At 45.7% G+C, this 19397-nt stretch overlaps 2 protein-coding genes across 2 annotated transcripts; both read left to right on the forward strand.

The window, feature by feature from the left end:
• The first annotated feature begins 5372 nt into the window (after positions 1–5372).
• Positions 5373–15774, forward strand: LOC101773172. Its single transcript, XM_004975444.3, is given in 24 exon segments — positions 5373–5966; positions 6085–6124; positions 6286–6323; positions 6726–6852; positions 6932–7158; positions 7267–7412; positions 7529–7647; positions 8062–8191; positions 8193–8352; positions 8458–8493; positions 8763–8861; positions 9089–9276; positions 10414–11091; positions 11190–11324; positions 11494–11638; positions 11764–12045; positions 12280–12541; positions 12681–12847; positions 12945–13055; positions 13602–13653; positions 13734–13843; positions 13960–14088; positions 14307–14396; positions 14833–15774. Coding segments are annotated over 24 exon segments (4017 nt in total). The 5' UTR covers positions 5373–5954; the 3' UTR covers positions 15367–15774.
• A 189-nt stretch (positions 15775–15963) lies between these two features.
• On the forward strand, positions 15964–19343 carry LOC101774131 (uncharacterized protein At1g32220, chloroplastic). The gene is made up of 7 exons (XM_004975447.3): positions 15964–16297; positions 16403–16496; positions 16597–16685; positions 16952–17007; positions 17865–18011; positions 18587–18712; positions 18809–19343. The coding sequence occupies exons 1-7, from the start codon at positions 16167–16169 to the stop codon at positions 19087–19089; spliced, it is 924 nt and encodes a 307-aa protein (XP_004975504.1). The 5' UTR covers positions 15964–16166; the 3' UTR covers positions 19090–19343.
• Positions 19344–19397: the final 54 nt, after the last annotated feature.

The following is a 19397-nucleotide window of genomic DNA, read 5'->3' on the forward strand; positions in this document are numbered from 1 at the left end:
GCATACGGAGTGCTGTACTACCTAGTACTACGATGTGTTGCGCCACCCATATAAACCTGCAAGATTAGCAACCTTTGTAATTCGAATACTACAATTGAATATGTTGATTTGACAAAAGATGGTGTTATGCTTCACAAGCAAGGGTAAATAACTGAGACTGGAAACGAGAATTTCTATATTATGAGTAAAGAAAATCCCTAGTGGACTCTAAAGGGTTTAGCCCTCTTGAAGTTGCACATCATTGGAGTGCCGCAACACAATTTTTATCTCCGGGTCCGCGGTCATAAAAAACCACGAAGTACACAAAAAGGCTAAAGCCTAGTAGAACCCCACTAGGACGTTAAGAATAAGATCAGGGGCTAGTAGTGCTTTGTTAGATTAGGGTTTGGGAACCTAAAAAGATGGAGTAAACAAAGTGTCAAAAATAGACGTGCGTGTTGCGCAATTATATGTCACCTTTTGTCTTCACATTTGGCTTTGCTGGTCCCCCAGCCAATAGCAGGAAGCGCTAGCTAGTGGCAAGCACTTCCTATCTGGCCCGGACCGAATCCCGCGATGCAGTGCAGTACTCGCAGCGCCTGGAAAAGCGGGCCTGTGCGCGCTTTTCCCCGCAAAGGAGAAAAAAGGCGACCTACTCGGGTGCTGGAGCGTGGGCCTCACGCACGAAACGGCGCGGGGATCAGCCCGTTAAATGGGCCGCCCGTTGAATAAAATCTGTGATGCGTGCCGTCGTGGGCCCTCCACCGTGGAAAGAGAAGGAGAGCGCAGTCCAAATCAGCATCGACACTCAACGGTCGGTGCCCATCCGGCAGGGCATCCGTGACTGCTTCTCTCCCTTCTCTTCTTCTAAAAAAAGAAAAAAGGAAAGAAAGGATATCTCAAAAAAGAAAAGAAAGGAAGGAAGGAAGAGAAAGAATAAAAACCTCGTGACTGCCTCGCTTTGGTGCTTTTCTTTGCTTTCATAGCTCCTGCTGCTAGCTCTCCGGTGGTCCCGCTCCCATGCCAAAGGTTGGTTGTTCCATAGTTCCATTGCGCCTACCTTTTCGTAAAAGAAGTAAAGCTATCCGCACGTAGGATGGAATTAGGTTTCTGCCGATCGATACAGGCCTGGATTTTCCACAAAAAGTGAGTCAACTCCTATCGGTGTGTCGATCGATGCGCGCTTCTTGCAAAGTCGATGCAAAATTCTCGAGGCAATTGTTCCATGTTTTTTTCTCCTTGTCTTCATGGAATTATGCTTTGCTTGGGCACCATGCATCGATATGCTTTCCTGGCACTGGCAATGCAACGATCTGATTCCGATTCTGACCCAACCTCGAGGAACAGAAACGTCCGTAGCTAGAGCCCTTGCGCGGTTGCCCCGTGCTTAGGGCCTTTTTATTCCCACCTCGGCACCTCCTAAAATGAAATGGACTAAAAGGTGACTAAATAGTCAAACAAACTGATTAAAACGTGACTAAAAATTTTAGAATTTAGTCCTCCCACCCCTCCCAAAAACTTCTAAAATGAACTCTGGATGCCCCCTACCCCCGCACCCTCCCCCCGACTGTTCCCACCCCCGCCGCCAGACCCCGTCCTCCCCCAACCCGGCGTCGCTCGATCCATCCTCCACGCCGGCAGCCGCGCCCAACCATCGCCGGCCGCGCCTTCCCCCGTCGGATCCGCCGCCCCCAAGTCCTCCCATCCCTGTCAGCCCCTGCACTCCCCCAACCTAGCCGCCACCTCCTCAGGGACGGGCAGTGCGCCGCCACGGGGACCGGCCGCCGCCCCTCCGGACTGAGTTGCGCCCCGCCGCTCTTCTTGGCCGCGCCCAACCATCGTTGGCTGCGCCCTTCCCCCCCAGATCCGCCGCCCCCAAGTCCTCCCACCCCCGCCGGTCCCGCGCGACCCCTGCGCTCCCCCTACCTGACCGCCACCTCCTCCGGGACGGGCAGCGCGCCGCCACGGGGACCGACCGCCACCCCTTCGGACTGAGCTGCACCCTGCCGCTCCTCTTGGCCGTGACGAGGCGAAGGAGACGAGGAATGGGAGGGGCATGTGGTGGGGAATGGCCGGATGGGTAGTTGCACAAAATAATAGAGGATCATCAAGAGAAACTCTCACGACAGCCTGTGTTGATCACGTGATGAAAGGCAGCAAATCGGGAGCAAGAGGTTCGTGCCGGGTGAAAATGTGTGGAATGAACAGGGTTACAATGGCAACTGACGTGGAGAGGTTACAGGGGTAGCATGGTAATCTTATCACAGCATTTAGTTCTTTTAGTCACTTGAACCAAATAGGACCTTACTCCTGGTACGTTTAGGCATATGTAAACTCAATCAAGCGAGAGAGATAATTATTCCATCCAGCTTCGGCGGCTACTATCTGATCGTACTTCCATAGATTCCTCTCGTCTAGCTTCCTTCGATTATTGCTTGGATATGCATGATGGTATACTGTAGATGCTAGCTGGACACCGGCATCAATCGATCCATCGGTCTTGTGCTGATGGAGACTCGAGAGGCGAAAAAGAAGAGATGGAACGCGGGAGAGAGAACAACGACGAAGCGCTGCTTCGGCTACGTACGCGAAGGAAAGCAAAGCGGAGAAGACGAATCCATCGACGAAACTGATGGATCGTTGGGTGTGGATGGGGCCGAATAGTTATCCAAATGGAATCGTACGTGTCGCGGCTGTGGCTGGGGGACGACGACGACGACGTCGGCCGGCCGGCCGGTGGCATTCTTGCCGCGCTTTGATGTATGATTGCTCCCCGGCCTGGAAAAATGATATCGAAGTGGAACACATCATGCGTGGAACGAATAAAGATCCTGGCAGGGGGCCGGGGAGGGTTCTAGCTAGATCGAGCCGAGACAGATGACCCGAGACGGCCGGTGGAAAGGGAGATGCGGCGAGACGAAGCTCTGTGATGAGAAACTCCCTGGGTGCAGATTGGTTTCACATTTTATGTTGTTATTAGGCATTCGGTCTTTTGTCGATACGCAACTTGTTGAAATAATGGACAAGTAAAAGCACTTGAGCACCCGCATCTTTTTTGGAGCAGTACATGCATTTCCGTGGAAATTTCTAAGAGCTTTCAAATGGTCAGTACGCCTCAGTTGCTTGAGAAACGTCGCGAAAAGCAGCGGTGGTGCGGCGTCGCCATCCTAAGCACCCACTTCGGTCAGTAGCTAGCATTATCCGAAGAACTCATGAAGCATGTGCCCTTTTGATGCCGTCTGAACCGCGGAAAATGCAAGGAATATTGTGAATCCAGACAGGACGACGACACTAGTAGTGCGCGAGCACGAATCAGCCTAAGCTACACTCGATGCCCCCCAGCGAGAGTGGAGGCCCTGATTATGTGCCCATGTAGTGTAGGTGGCATATTCGACTCGATCGATCCATCTCTTAAAAAAGATAAAGAAAGGAGAGAAGAAAACAAGAGCTAGGGCGTTTCCAATCGATGTGATCGTTGTTTAGGTCTCGGCGATCTTCAGCCTACGAAATGAGAACCTGGGCCGGGCTGCTAGCCAAAGTGGAAAAAAGGGCACTCACTCACGCACCTGGTGGAGCACCCCACGGTCCATGGATGATGCGTGGCTGGTGGCTTTGCTCCCTCCGAGCTCTGACTCTGACTGAAACGAACAAACAAATCTTGCCCGGGCCAAAAGTTGCTGCTAAAAGTGACATGCATGCGAATATGCAGGTGTGAGTGACGGGTCCGAGTTCTCTACACGTTCACTTGCGTTAGCTGCATACTCGCGTTCGTTGCATCTCCTTTTCCAAGCTCTTGCATTGTGCGTGATGCATGACCCACTTAAAGAAAGGATAGCAGCAATGCAATGCGTATAGCATGGCCAGCCGGCCCCCCTATACTTATGCTGGCGAAAGATGAGAGAGACGCACCGGTCGATGGATCGATCGATCGATGGTGCCTGACCAGTCACCACCGCACTAGCTCACACATCGCACGAACTAGGCACACACCTTTGCCTGATCTCACCCATGATCTCTCGCTTCAGATAGATTTCGGTGCAGTGGTTACATTCCGGAATCTTTTTATCCATCTGCAGTCTCAATCTAGCCACGCACGGAATAGGGCTAGGCATTAGGGAAGATAGCCAATGATGTCTGGCGGACCGATTGGTCGGAGATCGCCTTTGGCTGGCATGCCACAATCGGTGGTGGAATGGTGGTGCATGCATGGATCGCTGGATGGACGGTCTTTGGAGAGGAGGGAGGGAACTCAATTCCTTTGCTCGCTCGCTCCTTTATCTCTTTTGCTGTGGGTGGTGGATGGAGTCGCACGGAGGGTGATGGTGAAGCTACCTAAGCTGCCCAAGTGGCGGAGCGAGGGGTCCAAAAGCGTATGCTACAGCCTGCCGGTGCGTGCACCGGGCGGGCCCGTGTGGATGGATGGATGGCGTTGCTGCTGGTCGAGACCACTCGAGCGGCCCATGACGAGGTGCCATCGATCGGTAGTGAGATGATGATGCCTGCTCCAGTCTCTTCTTCCTTGCACGCTTCTGCTGTTGCAGATAGCGTTGCCCATCATGCATTGCCAGGCAGACAGCGTGATCGAGCTCCCGGGCGGGGACAGGTGCAAAGTAAAGTGTACATGCGTGCACGCGTGCTGCCATGGTTGGTCTGGATCACCATCACCTTATGCCTGACGCACTGTTGCTTACTTGCTGGCATTATATATCCTTTTCTTTTTATCTTTTTCCCTTGCGAGTGTATACGTTGCTACTGCTTCTGGGTGCAGGTTTGTGATGGCTAGCGCTAGAAAAAAATATCTAGAAGCATCGTTTTCGCTATGAACGTAGAAAAGCTAAAACATTTCTCACTTTCCATTCATAAAAGCTATGAAAATTATGGCCATAATTTGCACGCTGGTCGAAACAAGGATAAGAAACTTTGTTCTCAAAGTGCGAATCAGTAAGAACCCACAAGTAACATTTTTTAATACTTCCTTCGTTTCAAGATGTAGATTGTTTTAATCTATAAATTTATTTATGTATATAGAAGTACACTATATTTTAATGTATAAGTAAAGATTACACTTGCAGAAAAGTCTAAACGATCTAACGGAGGGAGCTGTGTGTGTGTGGGGGGAGGCGTGGGGGTGTGTGTTCTGCGAGCCCGCGCGACCACACAACCGTGTGGAGAGGGGGACTAATCCATCATCACGTGCAGTATGGGCTAAATTGGGCCCGCCCAGCGCTTTCTAGTTTATATACATTCGGGGCCTTGCTGATGCTGTTGAAGTGCCCGTATGGGCTAAACAGGGTTGGTTGATTTGGCCCATCATTTCCAATCTTTCTATGGGCCAGATGATGGGCATCATCTTGCGATCCACTTCCTTTCTTCCTCAATCCCTTGACTTTTTCCTTTTCCCTTTTTGACTAATCGTCCCCGAAGAAACTAAAAAAATCCCCAAAATTCCCTTCCGCAGTCCGCACCCGCAATCGCCACCACCCCAATCACAGATTCCCACTCCACTCTTTCATCCATGGCACCGGCAGAACCAAATTGAAGCCTAGCGGTGCAAGCAAAGCTAATCGACCTTCCTTCCCCAGCAGATCAGCAACGGCAAGAACAAATTCAAAGATCGCAGCCGCAGTCGTGAGTAGTTCTCGGATTCTCGCCGGCCTTCAGACCTAGCCAGCCGCCCACCGCCCGCCGCCGAGCCTATCCGATCGGCGCGGGCGGTCCCCCGCCCACCAATTGGGCGGGCGCGGCGGCCGTCGGGGTTTGGTGCTGCGGATTCCAGGGGCACCCGCGCGCAAGTGGCCGCCTCGCGCCGAGCGGCGCCTCGTTGCGCGTGCCCCGCACGGGGGTCTGCGCCACGCCTCCCGCGCGGCTACATATGTTGCTGAAGGCGTCTGCAGCGTCCGTCGTCGGTGGCAGTGGTCATTAGAGGCTCTAGCTGAGTGCGCCGCGCCAGCTGCTTCAGTTTGGTCTGAGTTTGGATGGGCCAGATGGTGAGTTCACGGGCACCTGCCGTGTCCTATCATATCGTATAATGCCGTTTCTCGACGGCTTGACGCACTGATCACTCTGCTAGTTCTGACGATGCGCTGAAATGATAAAACTGTGCAGGTTTCGGACGATAAATTCGAAGAACAGGCGGCTCGCCATGGTACATTCCCGAACCTTGCACCTTCCCTTGTCTGTTTTCGTATTCCCGTGGTTATGTTTGCGGCGCTCGGCATATTGCTTCTCTTACATTTCGTGTGGTTTTTCGCCGTTTGATCGGGCTTTTCACAAATTTTGTTGCTGTCTCGTGAATTTTATTGGCAGGTGGGATCATTAAGAATGGAAGGGAAATCTTATTCCAGGTGAGAATATATGTCCCAAGCCTGTCTCTTGCTATCGTTCTAAGGATCAAAGTGCTACTGGATTGCTCTTCATGTTGCTAAATTTATATTCAGTTGTGCAAGCCCATAAAGAAGCCACTCGAATGTAGTTAGATGCTAATTGGCCAGGGAATGAAAGATGACTCTACTATACATAACTTCTCATTTATGCCTTGTCATAAGCTATGGTTATCTTTTTATGGGTCACCTACTGGGATTATAGTTGAATAATTTTTTCCCTTGAACATGATTGTAGTTGAATGTAGATGTGAGTGCTTACTGCATGACTCTGGCAACATGACTATGCCCTCTGTTACAGCTAAAATGTAGATTGAACAAACAAGCTTAAGTTCTCTTACATAATTCTCACCGGCTATGTGCTAGGCTTTTAACTGGGAATCAAATAAGCATAACTGGTGGAGTAAGTTAGAGGATAAAGTTACTGATATGGCAGAATCGGGGTTTACATCAGCATGGCTTCCTCCACCAACTCAGTCATTATCTCAAGAGGGTAAGCTAGGCAACACCCTCTCTTACACGATGCATATTTCAGAGAGCTTAGGTCTGAGGTCTGACATGTTCTTTCGCAGGCTATCTACCGCAGAACCTGTACTGCCTTGACTCTTCTTATGGTTCTCTGCCAGAGCTGAAATCATTGCTTCATAAAATGAATGAACATCATATAAGGGCTATGGCAGATGTTGTTATCAACCATCGAATTGGGACTACTCAAGGATCCAATGGCATGTACAATCGCTACGATGGCATCCCAATATCGTGGGATGAACATGCTGTTACATCTTGTTCTGGTGGGAAGGTAATTTAGTTGACCTGTTCTTGTTTTGACCTTTTACATAGCACTGTTTTTTTATGTATATTTTCTACTCTCAAGCTGTACATAACTTCGATGCAACTTCTCTATCAGGGGAACAAGAGCACTGGGGATAACTTTAATGGGGTTCCCAACATAGATCATACACAGACATTTGTACGGAAAGATATTATTGAATGGCTGATCTGGCTCCGGAAATCTGTTGGTTTTCAAGATTTCCGCTTTGATTTCACGAAAGGGTAAATAGTTGATTGGCTAGATTAGTATCCACTATGAAAAAAAAATAAACTAACTGCCAACCTGATACTTGGCATTGCTAACATGCTGATTTGTCGACCTTTTTTGTTTAGTGCAGTTATGCAGCAAAGTTTGTGAAAGAATACATTGAGGAATCAAAACCTCTTTTTGCAGTTGGAGAATACTGGGATAGCTGTGAATATAGCCCACCTGATTACCGATTGAACTACAATCAGGGTAAGAGATTTATAATAACATTCTTACTGATTACTTTAGTTAGTGATGTAGCTCTGGCCTAAGCATGCAGGCATGAATAGTGACCGCGTTGATATAAGCCTGTTGCTGCAATCTAAAACATTTTCTTCAATTGAAGATGTTTCCCTTTTAATATTATTATCTGTTGTCATGGCTGTGTCTTCAACTGCTTTACTCCTGGTCGCCAACTCTAGAAGCTGTGCCTGACATGTTGGGGTTAATTTACAATTGCAAATTCAAGGAAATTAATACGATTGCCTTTCAGAACATGAATACGGACGAATCCAAATGAAGTGTCAAAACTGCTTCCTCAAATTTGAAGCATGTTTCCTAGCCTTATTTTGATAGTGTATGTTTGCCTGTTTAGTATATTCAAAAGTTTCTTTTTCCTGGCAGATAACCACAGGCAGAGGATCATTAATTGGATAGATAGCACTGGAGGACTTTGTGCTGCATTTGATTTCACAACAAAGGGTATTCTTCAGGTCAGGAATGAAATCCTGTTGCATGAGCTAACATTTGTCTTAAGTGATTTATTTGAGTATTTAATGTTGTTTCAATCAGGAAGCTGTCAAAGGAGAGTTGTGGCGGTTGCGAGATCCGGAAGGAAAGCCACCTGGTGTGATGGGATGGTGGCCTTCAAGATCAGTTACGTTTATTGAAAATCATGACACTGGGTCAACTCAGGTAAATACTCATTCTGTCATCCTTCTTTGGTCAAGGCCAGCTTGGCTGTGTTAACATGTGCCTGGAAGTGTTCAGATGTACTAATAGAAATGCTGATAATTTCAGGGTCATTGGCCTTTCCCATCTGATCATATTATGGAGGTATACTATGGACTCTTAGTTTTATGTTTTCACAGCCTTAGTTTCACCAGAATCTAATAATATGTATTGATCACATTTTGTATATGGAAGTATCACCTTTATGATCTTAGAGAGTTTAATTTCCTTTGTAATGGCTCTAGCAGCTTTTAACACTCCTGAATGATTTTTTTATCAACATATTCACTCACCAAATCATATGTTTTAGACTAGCTTATTTTTTCTATAAGTCTAATTGTTGGTTGACACATGTATAACCTGATGATCTTTAGGGATATGCCTATATACTCACCCACCCTGGCATCCCCACGGTGTTCTATGATCACTTCTACGACCAGGGACAGTCTCTCCATGACGAAATTGCCAAACTGGTATGCTGCTTGTACCTCTGTATCCCTTCCTTTACGTAGCTGCCCTTTTCTTTTCCTTTTCTTTAAAGAAAACCAGCAGGATCTCTGCTATTTCATTAGGAGTACAGATTTTACAAAGAATGGCAAATATGGAAAATGGTAACACTAAAGGAAGAAGGGGAACCACACAACTAATGATGAACCTCAAATATCCTGCAAGTCCTAAGTTTCAAATGCTTTTTATCCAGATGCAGATCAGAAAATGTCAAGACATACATAGCCGTTCCTCAGTCAAAATATTGGAGGCAAGGTCAGACCTGTACTCTGCAATCATCAACGAGAAGTTGTGCATGAAGATCGGGGATGGGTCATGGTGCCCAAGCGATCCGGAGTGGAGGCTGGCGGCCTCTGGAGACAGATATGCTGTGTGGCACAAGTAAATCATTATAATGGCATCGATATGCTCTCCTAAATTGGAGTAATTACCCTGCTAAAGTGAAGAACACCACGGGAAAACATGTCTTTTAGTCTTGTAGATTAACCTGGGCAGAAATAGAGTGGCTCACGTGTGAATTGCAATGTGAATTACAAAATAATTGAGATGCTGCTGCTATCATAAGTGAATTGCAGCTAGTGGGGATTACCTGTATAAGGATGTATCTATATGTAGGGTGCGTGTTGTCTTGATTCTGGAACTAGAAATTGGAATGGTTCGTCAGAGAATAAAAAAAAATTGGATCAACCTAGGAGGTTGAGGATTTCAAATTCGAGCTAGAGGGAACTTGAACCTAGCACACCTTCCACGTAACCAATTGGGCTAGGCTCACTTCTTCATCAGAGAATACAGGGCCTTGGAGTTTTCACTTTGCAGTTGCAGATGGCTATTTGTTTACACACCGTGATTAATCCTGATGAGCTGTGACTATAATCAAACCACCTGTATAATCTCCTTGTGCAACTTGATAATGTTCACGGAACCTGACAATCTTCCAAGGGAAGGAAGAATTGAAATATTGGATCAAAATGTATGAAATCGAAAAGCTGCCTCCTTCCCCAGCAAGGAGGACACTATTCCAATCCAGTACCTCCCTTACCGCTAATCTTCTCCATTATTTTTCTTCTTTACCATCAAATCCCCTCTCCTCTTCTCGAGCACGTCCCTGCTGCAGAATACGATAGTTTTTATGGGGGAGAGAAGTAAATATCACCCACTCCTTCAAAATAAATGGCGGGATCAGGTACAACTAGTCCCCGGCTGTCGGGCCCCTCCTTCCCGCCCGTAATCCATTGACGCCTCACCTCCGATGGCGGCGGCGGCGCCGCCGCAGCCCGACCACCCCTACACCTCCGGCGGCCTGGGGTACTTCCACCTCCGCCTCGTGGGGCCCGCCCCCGCCCTGCTCCTCCTGCGCTCCGACCGCCTCTATTCCCTCTCCCCCTCCCACCGCCGGGGCTACCGCCTCCGCCTCCTCCTCGCCCGCCCTCATCGCCGGCGCGCCCGCGACCTCCTGCTCAGCACCTCCGGCTGCGCTCTTCGCCTTACACACCGCTTCTCTGGCTCCGGCGCTCCGAGCGTCAACGGCCGGCCTCTCCGCGCGGGGACCCCCGCCGAGCTGGCCGTCGGCGACGATGTCTCGGTGCTGTGGCGCGGCGCCAGGTACGGGCTCGTGGTGGAGAGCTTCGTCTCGTGCAGAGGGGGCGGGGGTAGTGCGTCTGCGGGGGCGCGGTCCTGCGAGGCGGGGCTTGCGTTTAGGGCCGAGTCGCTGCGGAAGCGGCTCAGGGCGATCTCCGAGAGTGAAGATCCCCTTTCTATCTTGAGGGATTCAAGTTGTTCGGGAAATGGTGGCGCAGATGCTGGAGTGAAAGAATTGAGGCAGGATGGCGCTGGTGAATTATGCTCGGATAATCCAACCAATCCCGTTCCCGGGGAGAACTTGCTGCAAGATGATTGCAAGCTTGACCAGGACAAGTTGGAACACCATCCTGATGTTGCAAAAGGTTGTGATGTTGAAGCTGAGCTGTGTCAAGGGAGTAAAGGATGCGGCAATGACAATGCAGAGAAAACAGGATGGAGCAGTGGCAATGGAGAGCAGCATCACAACGAGGGTTGCTATTCAGATGGGAGCACATTCTTCTTGAATCGCCTTGTGGGTCATGAACCACACAGTGGAGTTACACTGCCTCAACTTCTTCATCCCGTGGAGAATTTGGTGCGAGTATTTATCGCAACGTTCACCTCAGATATTTCCTGGTGCGCCTGCTCTCTGCTGTCCTTTTCCCCCTTACTTCTAGAATTGGCACATGTGATCGAATTCTTCATTGGAATGCTAATGTTTGTATAGTTCTCAGGTTTCTTGACTATTGCAAGATTCCACAGCACCTGCCCGTGACAGTAGCATGCCACAACAAGGAACGATGCTGGAGTGCGAGCAGTGAAAATAGAATGGCAGCCCCTTTTGAAAGCCACCCTAACCTGCTACTAGTGTAAGTAGCAATCTTGGGTACTGTTTAGTTGCTGTATGAGAAAATGTCTTGTGCTTTCAATTTGCGAACCCATAAGGCAGAGGCCATTCAGCCACTGTGTCATAGTTTTGCATTTGCTGAGTTCTATGGTAGGAACAATGAACACTAATGCTGTCTATTTCTTTTGAAGTTACCCCCAATTCCCTGAAGAGATAGCATTTGGAATGGATAGGAAGAAGCAAGGAGTTGCATGCCACCATCCAAAGCTCATAGTGTTACAAAGGGAAGACAGCATGCGTGTTGTTGTTACTTCAGCTAACTTAGTACCAAGGCAGGTCAGTTTTTTGCTGCTTTCAAACGCTTGAACCCTGTGCATCCTTCTGTTCTGCCGAAAAACGTGTTTTCTCTTGTTAGTTTCTGTTGCCACAGTCTTGCTGAAGGTTAACTATAATTTATGCAGTGGCATCTTATAACAAATACAGTGTGGTGGCAAGACTTTCCCCGTAGGACATCCCTGGACTATACAGCACTTTTTAGTGCAACCGAGGAACAAAGTTCTGATTTTGCTGCTCAGTTAGTTTCATTCATAGCATCCATGGTCAATGAAGTCCCTAGCCAGGCATATTGGATAAATGAGATCGCTAAGTATGATTTTGAAGGAGCTGGTGGCTACCTCATTGCTTCAGTACCAGGGATACATGCATGGAGTCCTCCTTATTTGGAGTCTAATTATTTCCTTTCAGTAAGTTTAATTTTACTAATATATTATAGCATTCTTTTCTAGTTTAGCCTTTCAGTAAGAATACCAAACATATGAATGCATTGTACTAACAACATACTGTTTGTAATGATACGCTTTGGCCTAATTGAACTTAACCTAAACTCAAAACTAGCTATTGCTCCAGTTAGAATAGTAATATCCTATTTGTGATGCCCTATCCTGTAACTAGCCACTATCCATTGATCTTTTTTGCAGGCGAAACATATTTTACACACGAAATCTGCAAATAGAACATTTGTTGGCTCTGTGCAAACATCTGTAGTTGGTCTATCCCATCGGTTTCATATGCCATCAAATGCTGGTTCTCAACTGAGAGCCTTATCTGCATTTCTTGGAAAATGCCGTGAGAATATGCATGGAACTACAGAAGTGATTTTGAAGAGGAACACCAATATACCTGCAGATGCTAATGCCGTGAGTGTCCTTGTTGCTGATCTGCATAATTTTTCTGAGGAAGGTATGCATAGCAAAAAATGTGTATTTTTCTGAATGTGGATCCACTTCCAAAAGCGTGTTTTGTTTCATTGCTCATGTGCAAAACAACAATTTGCTACCTTTATATCTTGTAATTAACAATGACCAGTGTCCTCAAGCAGGTTCTGTCCAACTTGGTTTCTTGCCTAGAGAGGTTGCTAAGTGGGTAGCTCCCCTCAGTGACTCAGGATTCTTCAATTTCTCTGGATTTATCTACCCCAGAGAAGCCTTGGAGGCTGCATTTGGAGTAACTAATACAAAAGTGCAGTTGCTTCTGTATGTATCAAAGGTACATCAGGAAGTTTTTAATAGACCCTTTTCATAAGTTTGTGATACTACTGCGAAACTTCTCCAAGCATATCCTAAACTCTTTCAATGAAATTCAGGGTCCAGAATTTTCTCAAATTTCAGAGCTGATCTGCGACGAGCATTTTCCACCACTGTGCTCACTAATAGCATCGTTGAAGCGGTGCCTTGGACTTTGGCGGCTAGAAGAGGTTTGAAATTCATATAATGAAATTATGTTCTTCACTTGGCAAAAGCATATATTTTCTGAACTGAGGTTTGTTAAGATGATTTAATATTTTTGTTGAAACTAGTGGTTATACTTACTCAAAGGCTAACAGTGGTATGAAGCTGGTTGATATAACTCAACGTTTTTTTGTCACTATTTGTGAGCAAGTTTTCCAATTCTCAATTTCGGAGACCTTTGCACTGCCTTTTGCATTTAACTTTTGTGCAAGGTGTCAAGCAACAAATATTACGTCTCTAGTCCTTTTTTTTCTCACTGCTCTGTGTGGACATGCAATGCAATTTATTGCAATAGGGCCTAAAACAGAAAAGGAACTGTAAACTCATGGGAATCAGATCAGCTTTACAGTTATTTCCTTTTGATTGATCAGTTTGGTTTCTTGGTTTACACTTTCTAAGTCGCCTCATGACCATTTAGTTGCTTTTATTACTTGTTGATACTACCTGTCCTGTTTATTCTTTACTGATATTAACCAAGTTTTTCTAATTGTAATTACATTGTTTTTATGCAGGTATTGTCAAACATTAAGTGGCCTGAAACACTCGAGACTGATTTTATCTACAGTAAGAAAACAGTTGGTGTTCTATTACTGTAATTAGTTATTGTATTAAGGGTTTCTTACTTCAGATAAATTATTTAATAGGTGCTTCATCCATTGGGACTTCAATCAATCCACAGTTCATTGCAAGCTTTGCTTCTGCTGCTGGTAAACGACCCCATCAGGATTTTGACTCTCAAGAGTCTGATCCAGAGGTAATTCTTAACTTACTGGACTTACTACCTGTAGCTTACTGTATTCTAGCTAATTACTGGAATATTTATATTTTCTTGATGGACATGATTACTTAAGGGTTCCTTAATTTTTCTAGTGGGGTTGCTGGACAGCAAAGCATGAGCTGAAGAAGCCATCAATCAGTCTGTTGTTTCCAACAATTGACAGGGTGAAAAAAGGGGCTTGCGGAATCCAGTTGTGCCGGAATTTGCTTTCTCTACCTGAGGTGAATTCTCTTTTGAGCAATTTACCAATAAAAACTCATGATTTATTTGCAATATATTCAATCTGGAAAGCCTGCACATTGAAATAGACAGGTCATATTTTTCTAGTTACAGAAGCAAGTGCTAAAAATACTGTAAAATTAGAGATTACCCTTGTATAGAAACTCTAAGGCATATGATTTTATTTCTTGTGCCAATCTCACATGCTTCCTTTTTGCAGAAAACATGGCAAAGACTGAGATCTACTGGCATATTTCATGATGCAATCCCTCAACCATATGCCAGGATAGGGCATCCTATGCATGTTAAGGTATGATAAGTTTAGGGAATATCATAGAACTAAACATTCTTGGTGTTCTTTAGTTATTGTAAAAATATTGGATGGTTAAAAATGGCAAAGAGATGATATACACAACGACAGTTGTTTCAGACTATCATGATTGAAGACATTGACAGTATGTTAGAGACAGCTGATTATTGTATATGTGTTGTCAGGTGAAGATGTTGGTGAGAAATGGCGCAGTTATGGCTTTTCTTTAAGTCTTCAACTGACGGCTAATTCTCTTGATTTTCATCCTTTTTGGGATAAGCTATCTACCATCAACTTGGATAGAAGCATCCTACGTGACTAACTTGCTGCTGTTTACCTTGAGTCATTGTTGCATAATATAGATACTGCCTGAAAAAGTTAAATTAAATGTTCTTACATAAACTTGGGCTATGGCAGTGACACTACTCTATGTCAGGTTGCTCAAAGACGCTTTGAGGCTCGTCCTGGGGGACATTCATTTGGCTGGACTTACTGTGGGTCTCACAATTTCAGTCCAGCAGCATGGGGGCAAGTCCTTTCTCCTCCCTCCAGAGCAAATCCTAATGAAGTCAGAGCAGCACCTCCTGGTCCAAGGCTGCACGTTTGTAACTATGAGCTCGGCATCATACTCATTTCTCCACCACCAGGCAAGTCAAAGCAAGCAAGTGAAAGTAAGCACAGGATTGAGGGCATCACCCTACCGTTTGTTGTGCCTCCGCCGCGATATAAGGGGAGTGATAGGCCAGCGACTCGGTTGGCCATGCGAGAGGCTGCGGCTGAAGCTTGTGTTCTGCAGAGTAACGATGTTGTAGACTTGTCAGATGATACTGACGAAGATGTGCCAGATGAAGACGATGAGCAGGAGGTCGAGCTGTCTGATTGTTCTCAACAAGAGAAGGAAGAGGAGAAGATTTACGCGGAGACGCTATGGGGGCAGGTAGATTCTTCTCAGAGCCAAGAAAAGGATTAGTGAAGTTGGAGTTCGGTTCTTTATGCAGTCTTGCAGATTCAGTTCGTTGTGGACTTGTGGTAGTCAGTACCAAAGGTTGATGTGACAGAAGGCATGTTCAAAAAGCTGTTCTTGGAAGCTTGGGGTTCGCTGCATTTTTTCTCAAGCGAATTGAACTTCCTGAAGGAGAGCAAGTTGTTGTATTGAAGTATCATTTGATGGGCAGGCAAAATCTGACGACCAGATTTCAGATAAAGTTGATTCCTTTCTATTGATTTGTTTGATTAGATTTACGTTGTGCAGATATCCTGTAATTCTTTCTTGTACTGAAAACAATATCGATTTTTCATGCACCTCATGAGAAACAATTGTGCTGTACATAATTTGCTGAATAGTTGCAATACTGAAACTGAAGATTCACACTTCAGATATGAGTGATCTTCATTTCTCAGCCTGTCAGTCTCCTGTCGGTATACCCGGAGCCCTGAGTCCGTTGCAAAAAAGAAAAAAACAGCATCGAAACATCCCAGCCGTCCAATCGGACCAGGACAGTTCGTCACGCCTTTCCCGTTTTGTTTCGTCGTTTCCGAGCAAAATCCACAGGAAAACAAGCGAGCGACGTGGCAGCGGGACGCCTCACCTCCAACTCCTGCAAGCCCCACAGCCACCGGAAACGCGAGCCAGCCCACTGCTCCCCGCCGCCCCACGCGGCCGCGCCCTGCGCCACCACCTACCGGCCGGCCGTTCCCGGCGTCGCCTGCTCGCGTTGCGCCCTCGCGCTCACACCTCCAGCAGCCCCGGTCCATCGAGCGGCGGAGACCATGGCCCCCTCGCCGCTGCTCGTCCGGCCACCGGCGCTGGCGAGCCCGCCGCTTTCCCCACGCCGGTGCGCGCCCGCGGCGGCGTCGGTCCGCACAGCTCCCACCCCCACCGCCGCGGCCCCATTCTCTAGGTTATCTTGTCCCCCATCCCTTCTCCCTCTCTCACCCGGCGCGTGCTCTCCTCGTTTTCTGCAAAGTTTCGCGGTGACATGGTTTGATTTCTCTTGATCGCGCAGGCTCCGTACCAAGTGTAGGTTCGCCGCGTCGGACGTCAGGGAGGACTTCTCCTCCAACCCGATCGATATTGTCGCTGATGTGAAGACCGAGAAGGCATGGATTTGAGCAGCTGAAGTTCCATACCATTCAGTCTTCGTTAGGTTATTAAGCTGATTTCCCCCCACCGTTCTGAACTGTTTCTCGACGGTTGCAGATTGTGGTGTTGGGCGGAAGTGGATTCGTTGGTTCTGCGATTTGCAAAGCTGCTGTTTCTAAAGGCATTGAGGTTGTGAGCTTGAGCAGGTACCTTTTTTCCTCTGCATGTTATCAACATTTCTGTGCTGTATACCCTGTAGAAGCAACATGGAAATCAATCCACTATTCAGTAACTCTTAAGTTTAGATTCCCCATCTATTGATTTCTTCATCGGTCCCTTTATTTTACCAAATTGGGTCATTAATCTCTGCCTGCTAATGAAACATGAAAGGTTATCCTTACAGTGCTTCTGGGTGCCTAACCTGCATCTGGTGACATTTACACATTCTTCTTCATTATGTGTTGATGGGCAGGTCAGGAAGACCATCTTACTCAGACTCCTGGGTTGATCAAGTAAATTGGCTAGCAGGTAAGCTTAAGATGCCGTTACAAGTTTACTAGTGTTGGATCCCTAATGTTACTTGACTCCCCTAACTTGTTATGTCTAGTGTGGTGTTACTGTTGATTTTAATTGATTGATAGTTTGTCTCCCAAATTATACCTTTATCAAGTGATTGAGGACACAATTGAATGGAGAATCATAATAATTAAGTAATGAAATTATCATATACTCCCTCCGTCCCAAAAAACAAGTCGTTTTAGGATTGTCCTAAGTCAAACTTTTTTAAGTTTGACCAAGATTATAGAAAAAAACTACATATATTTATGGTATTAAATAAATGTCATTAGATTTATCATGAGATATATTTTTATAATATACCTATTTGATGCCATAAACTTCTCTCTATAATTTTGGTCAAAGTTGAGAAAGTTTGACTTAAGACAAACCTAGAATGACTTGTTTTTTGGGACAGAGGAAGTATATTAATAGCAGTTCTGTGAGAAATACATTATGTACTGACTTCAGTCTATTGTGCTTGTTTTGGACATTCAAATAAAATGGATATGAGAAATTTTTTAGTTTGTACAATCTTTTAATGATGTCCGGTTGCTTCTGAGTTCTGAGACATATATAAGCTATTGCAAAATAATGTAAACCTAGTTATATAAGACTGTTTATTTTGGCCTTGCTCACTGGCTTATACAAGTATCTTTATTTGTGAAAAAAATGGTTTAACAAAGTGCAACAGAGACTGCATTTCCTTACAACCTTGTTCCTGTAAATATGTGGCAGACCCACATGGCGATATCTGACTTTCAAGATATTGTGATTTACATGTTGTGTGGCACTCTATCATTCAGTTAAGGCATCTTAATGTGATGTAGGAGATGTTTTCTATGCAAGATGGGATGAAGTATTGGTTGGGGCTACTGCTGTTGTGTCTACCCTTGGAGGATTTGGCAATGAAGAACAAATGAAAAGGATAAATGGCGAGGCAAATGTTATAGCAGTAAATGCTGCAAAAGAATATGGTAAGTATTATGTAATGCACTATGATGGTGATATGCCAATTTGTATGCAAGTACGTTCTATATTGACAATTTTTTTCAGGAGATTGATGTGAGTTAACTAAGATTATTCAAACAGCTGCATAGAAAGACGCTTTGTTTTTATTTTATGGGGCTAAGCATTTGGAAAGGATAAGATTTTGACTCATTTTTCCCCCAGATAGCCCAATAAATCCTGCAACTGACAACTATTTGTAATACTCTTGGTGGCACTGAAATGATAGGAACCCAACTTTCGTTTTAAAAAAGTATAGGAGCCTAAAGGAAGATGGTAACGAACCTTCTTGCTTTTTTGAAAGTTATGTCTATTTAGTGCAACCAACACATCTACCTTTAATTTCATCAGAATCTAAACTGTAGGAATATGGTAATCTATAACTTCTAAAATCAAAGTTTTAAGTTGTAGCATTTGGTTAGAGTTGATTTAATCTTCTCAAGGAATGACATGAGGTGGATTATTATTTTTACCTTATCCTTTCCTTTTTGGATTGTATAAATAAAAGAGCATATAGTAAGTATCTTCATGTGTTCTCTTACAGGAGTCCCAAAGTTCATTTTAATCTCTGTTCATGATTACAATCTTCCATCCTTTCTTCTGAGCTCGGGTTACTTCACTGGTAAGAGAGAGGCCGAGTCTGAAGTCCTCTCCAAATACCCAGCCTCAGGTTAGAAACACTTAACAGTTCACACCATTTATCCTGAGATTTTCTCCCAAATTTTATATATTCTTGTCATCTATCAAACCTACTTTTCTTTTACAGGTGTTGTGTTGAGGCCAGGCTTCATTTACGGTAAAAGGAAAGTAAACGGCTTTGAGATACCGCTCGACACTGTCGGACAACCATTAGAGAAGCTACTTTCCTCGGTTGAAAATTTCACCAAACCGTTGAGCTCGCTGCCTGCTTCTGACCTAGTCCTTGCACCCCCCGTGAGCGTGGATGATGTCGCCTACGCCGTGATCAACGGGGTCATAGATGACAGCTTCTTTGGGGTGTTCACGATCGAGCAAATCAAGGAAGCCGCAGCCAACGTAAGGGTGTGAACCTGGAGTCTTTTTTCGCTGTATGTGAAGGTATCGAAGATGGAAATGCTTCTAAACTCAGCACTAACGAAATGATCCCTGCATTTTTCTCTCTCCCTGAATCTTTGACCATAGCCAATAGTTCAAAAATCAGCACAACAAAAATATTTTTTCATGCTGGAATTTTGTACCCCTTGGGGAGCTAACGGAACGAATTGTACCCCGTGGGTCACGGAATGTGTCATGTCGGTTCAATAGGTTGCCGAATTCTCAAATTGGTTTCGCTGGAGGTGACTGGCCTCAGGCAACCTTTAGTGGCCTGAGCTCAG

This window comes from Setaria italica, chromosome VII, assembly GCF_000263155.2.
Source record: "Setaria italica strain Yugu1 chromosome VII, Setaria_italica_v2.0, whole genome shotgun sequence".
NCBI lineage: Eukaryota > Viridiplantae > Streptophyta > Magnoliopsida > Poales > Poaceae > Setaria > Setaria italica.

Excerpts from the sequence above, each read along its gene's own strand:
- LOC101774131 (XM_004975447.3), top strand. The coding sequence starts at position 16,167 with ATGGCCCCCTCGCCGCTGCTCGTCCGGCCACCGGCGCTGGCGAGCCCG. Across the intron at positions 16,298-16,402 it reads GCCGCGGCCCCATTCTCTAG|GCTCCGTACCAAGTGTAGGT; the intron begins GTTATCTTGTCC and ends TTGATCGCGCAG. Across the intron at positions 16,686-16,951 it reads GAGGTTGTGAGCTTGAGCAG|GTCAGGAAGACCATCTTACT; the intron begins GTACCTTTTTTC and ends GTTGATGGGCAG.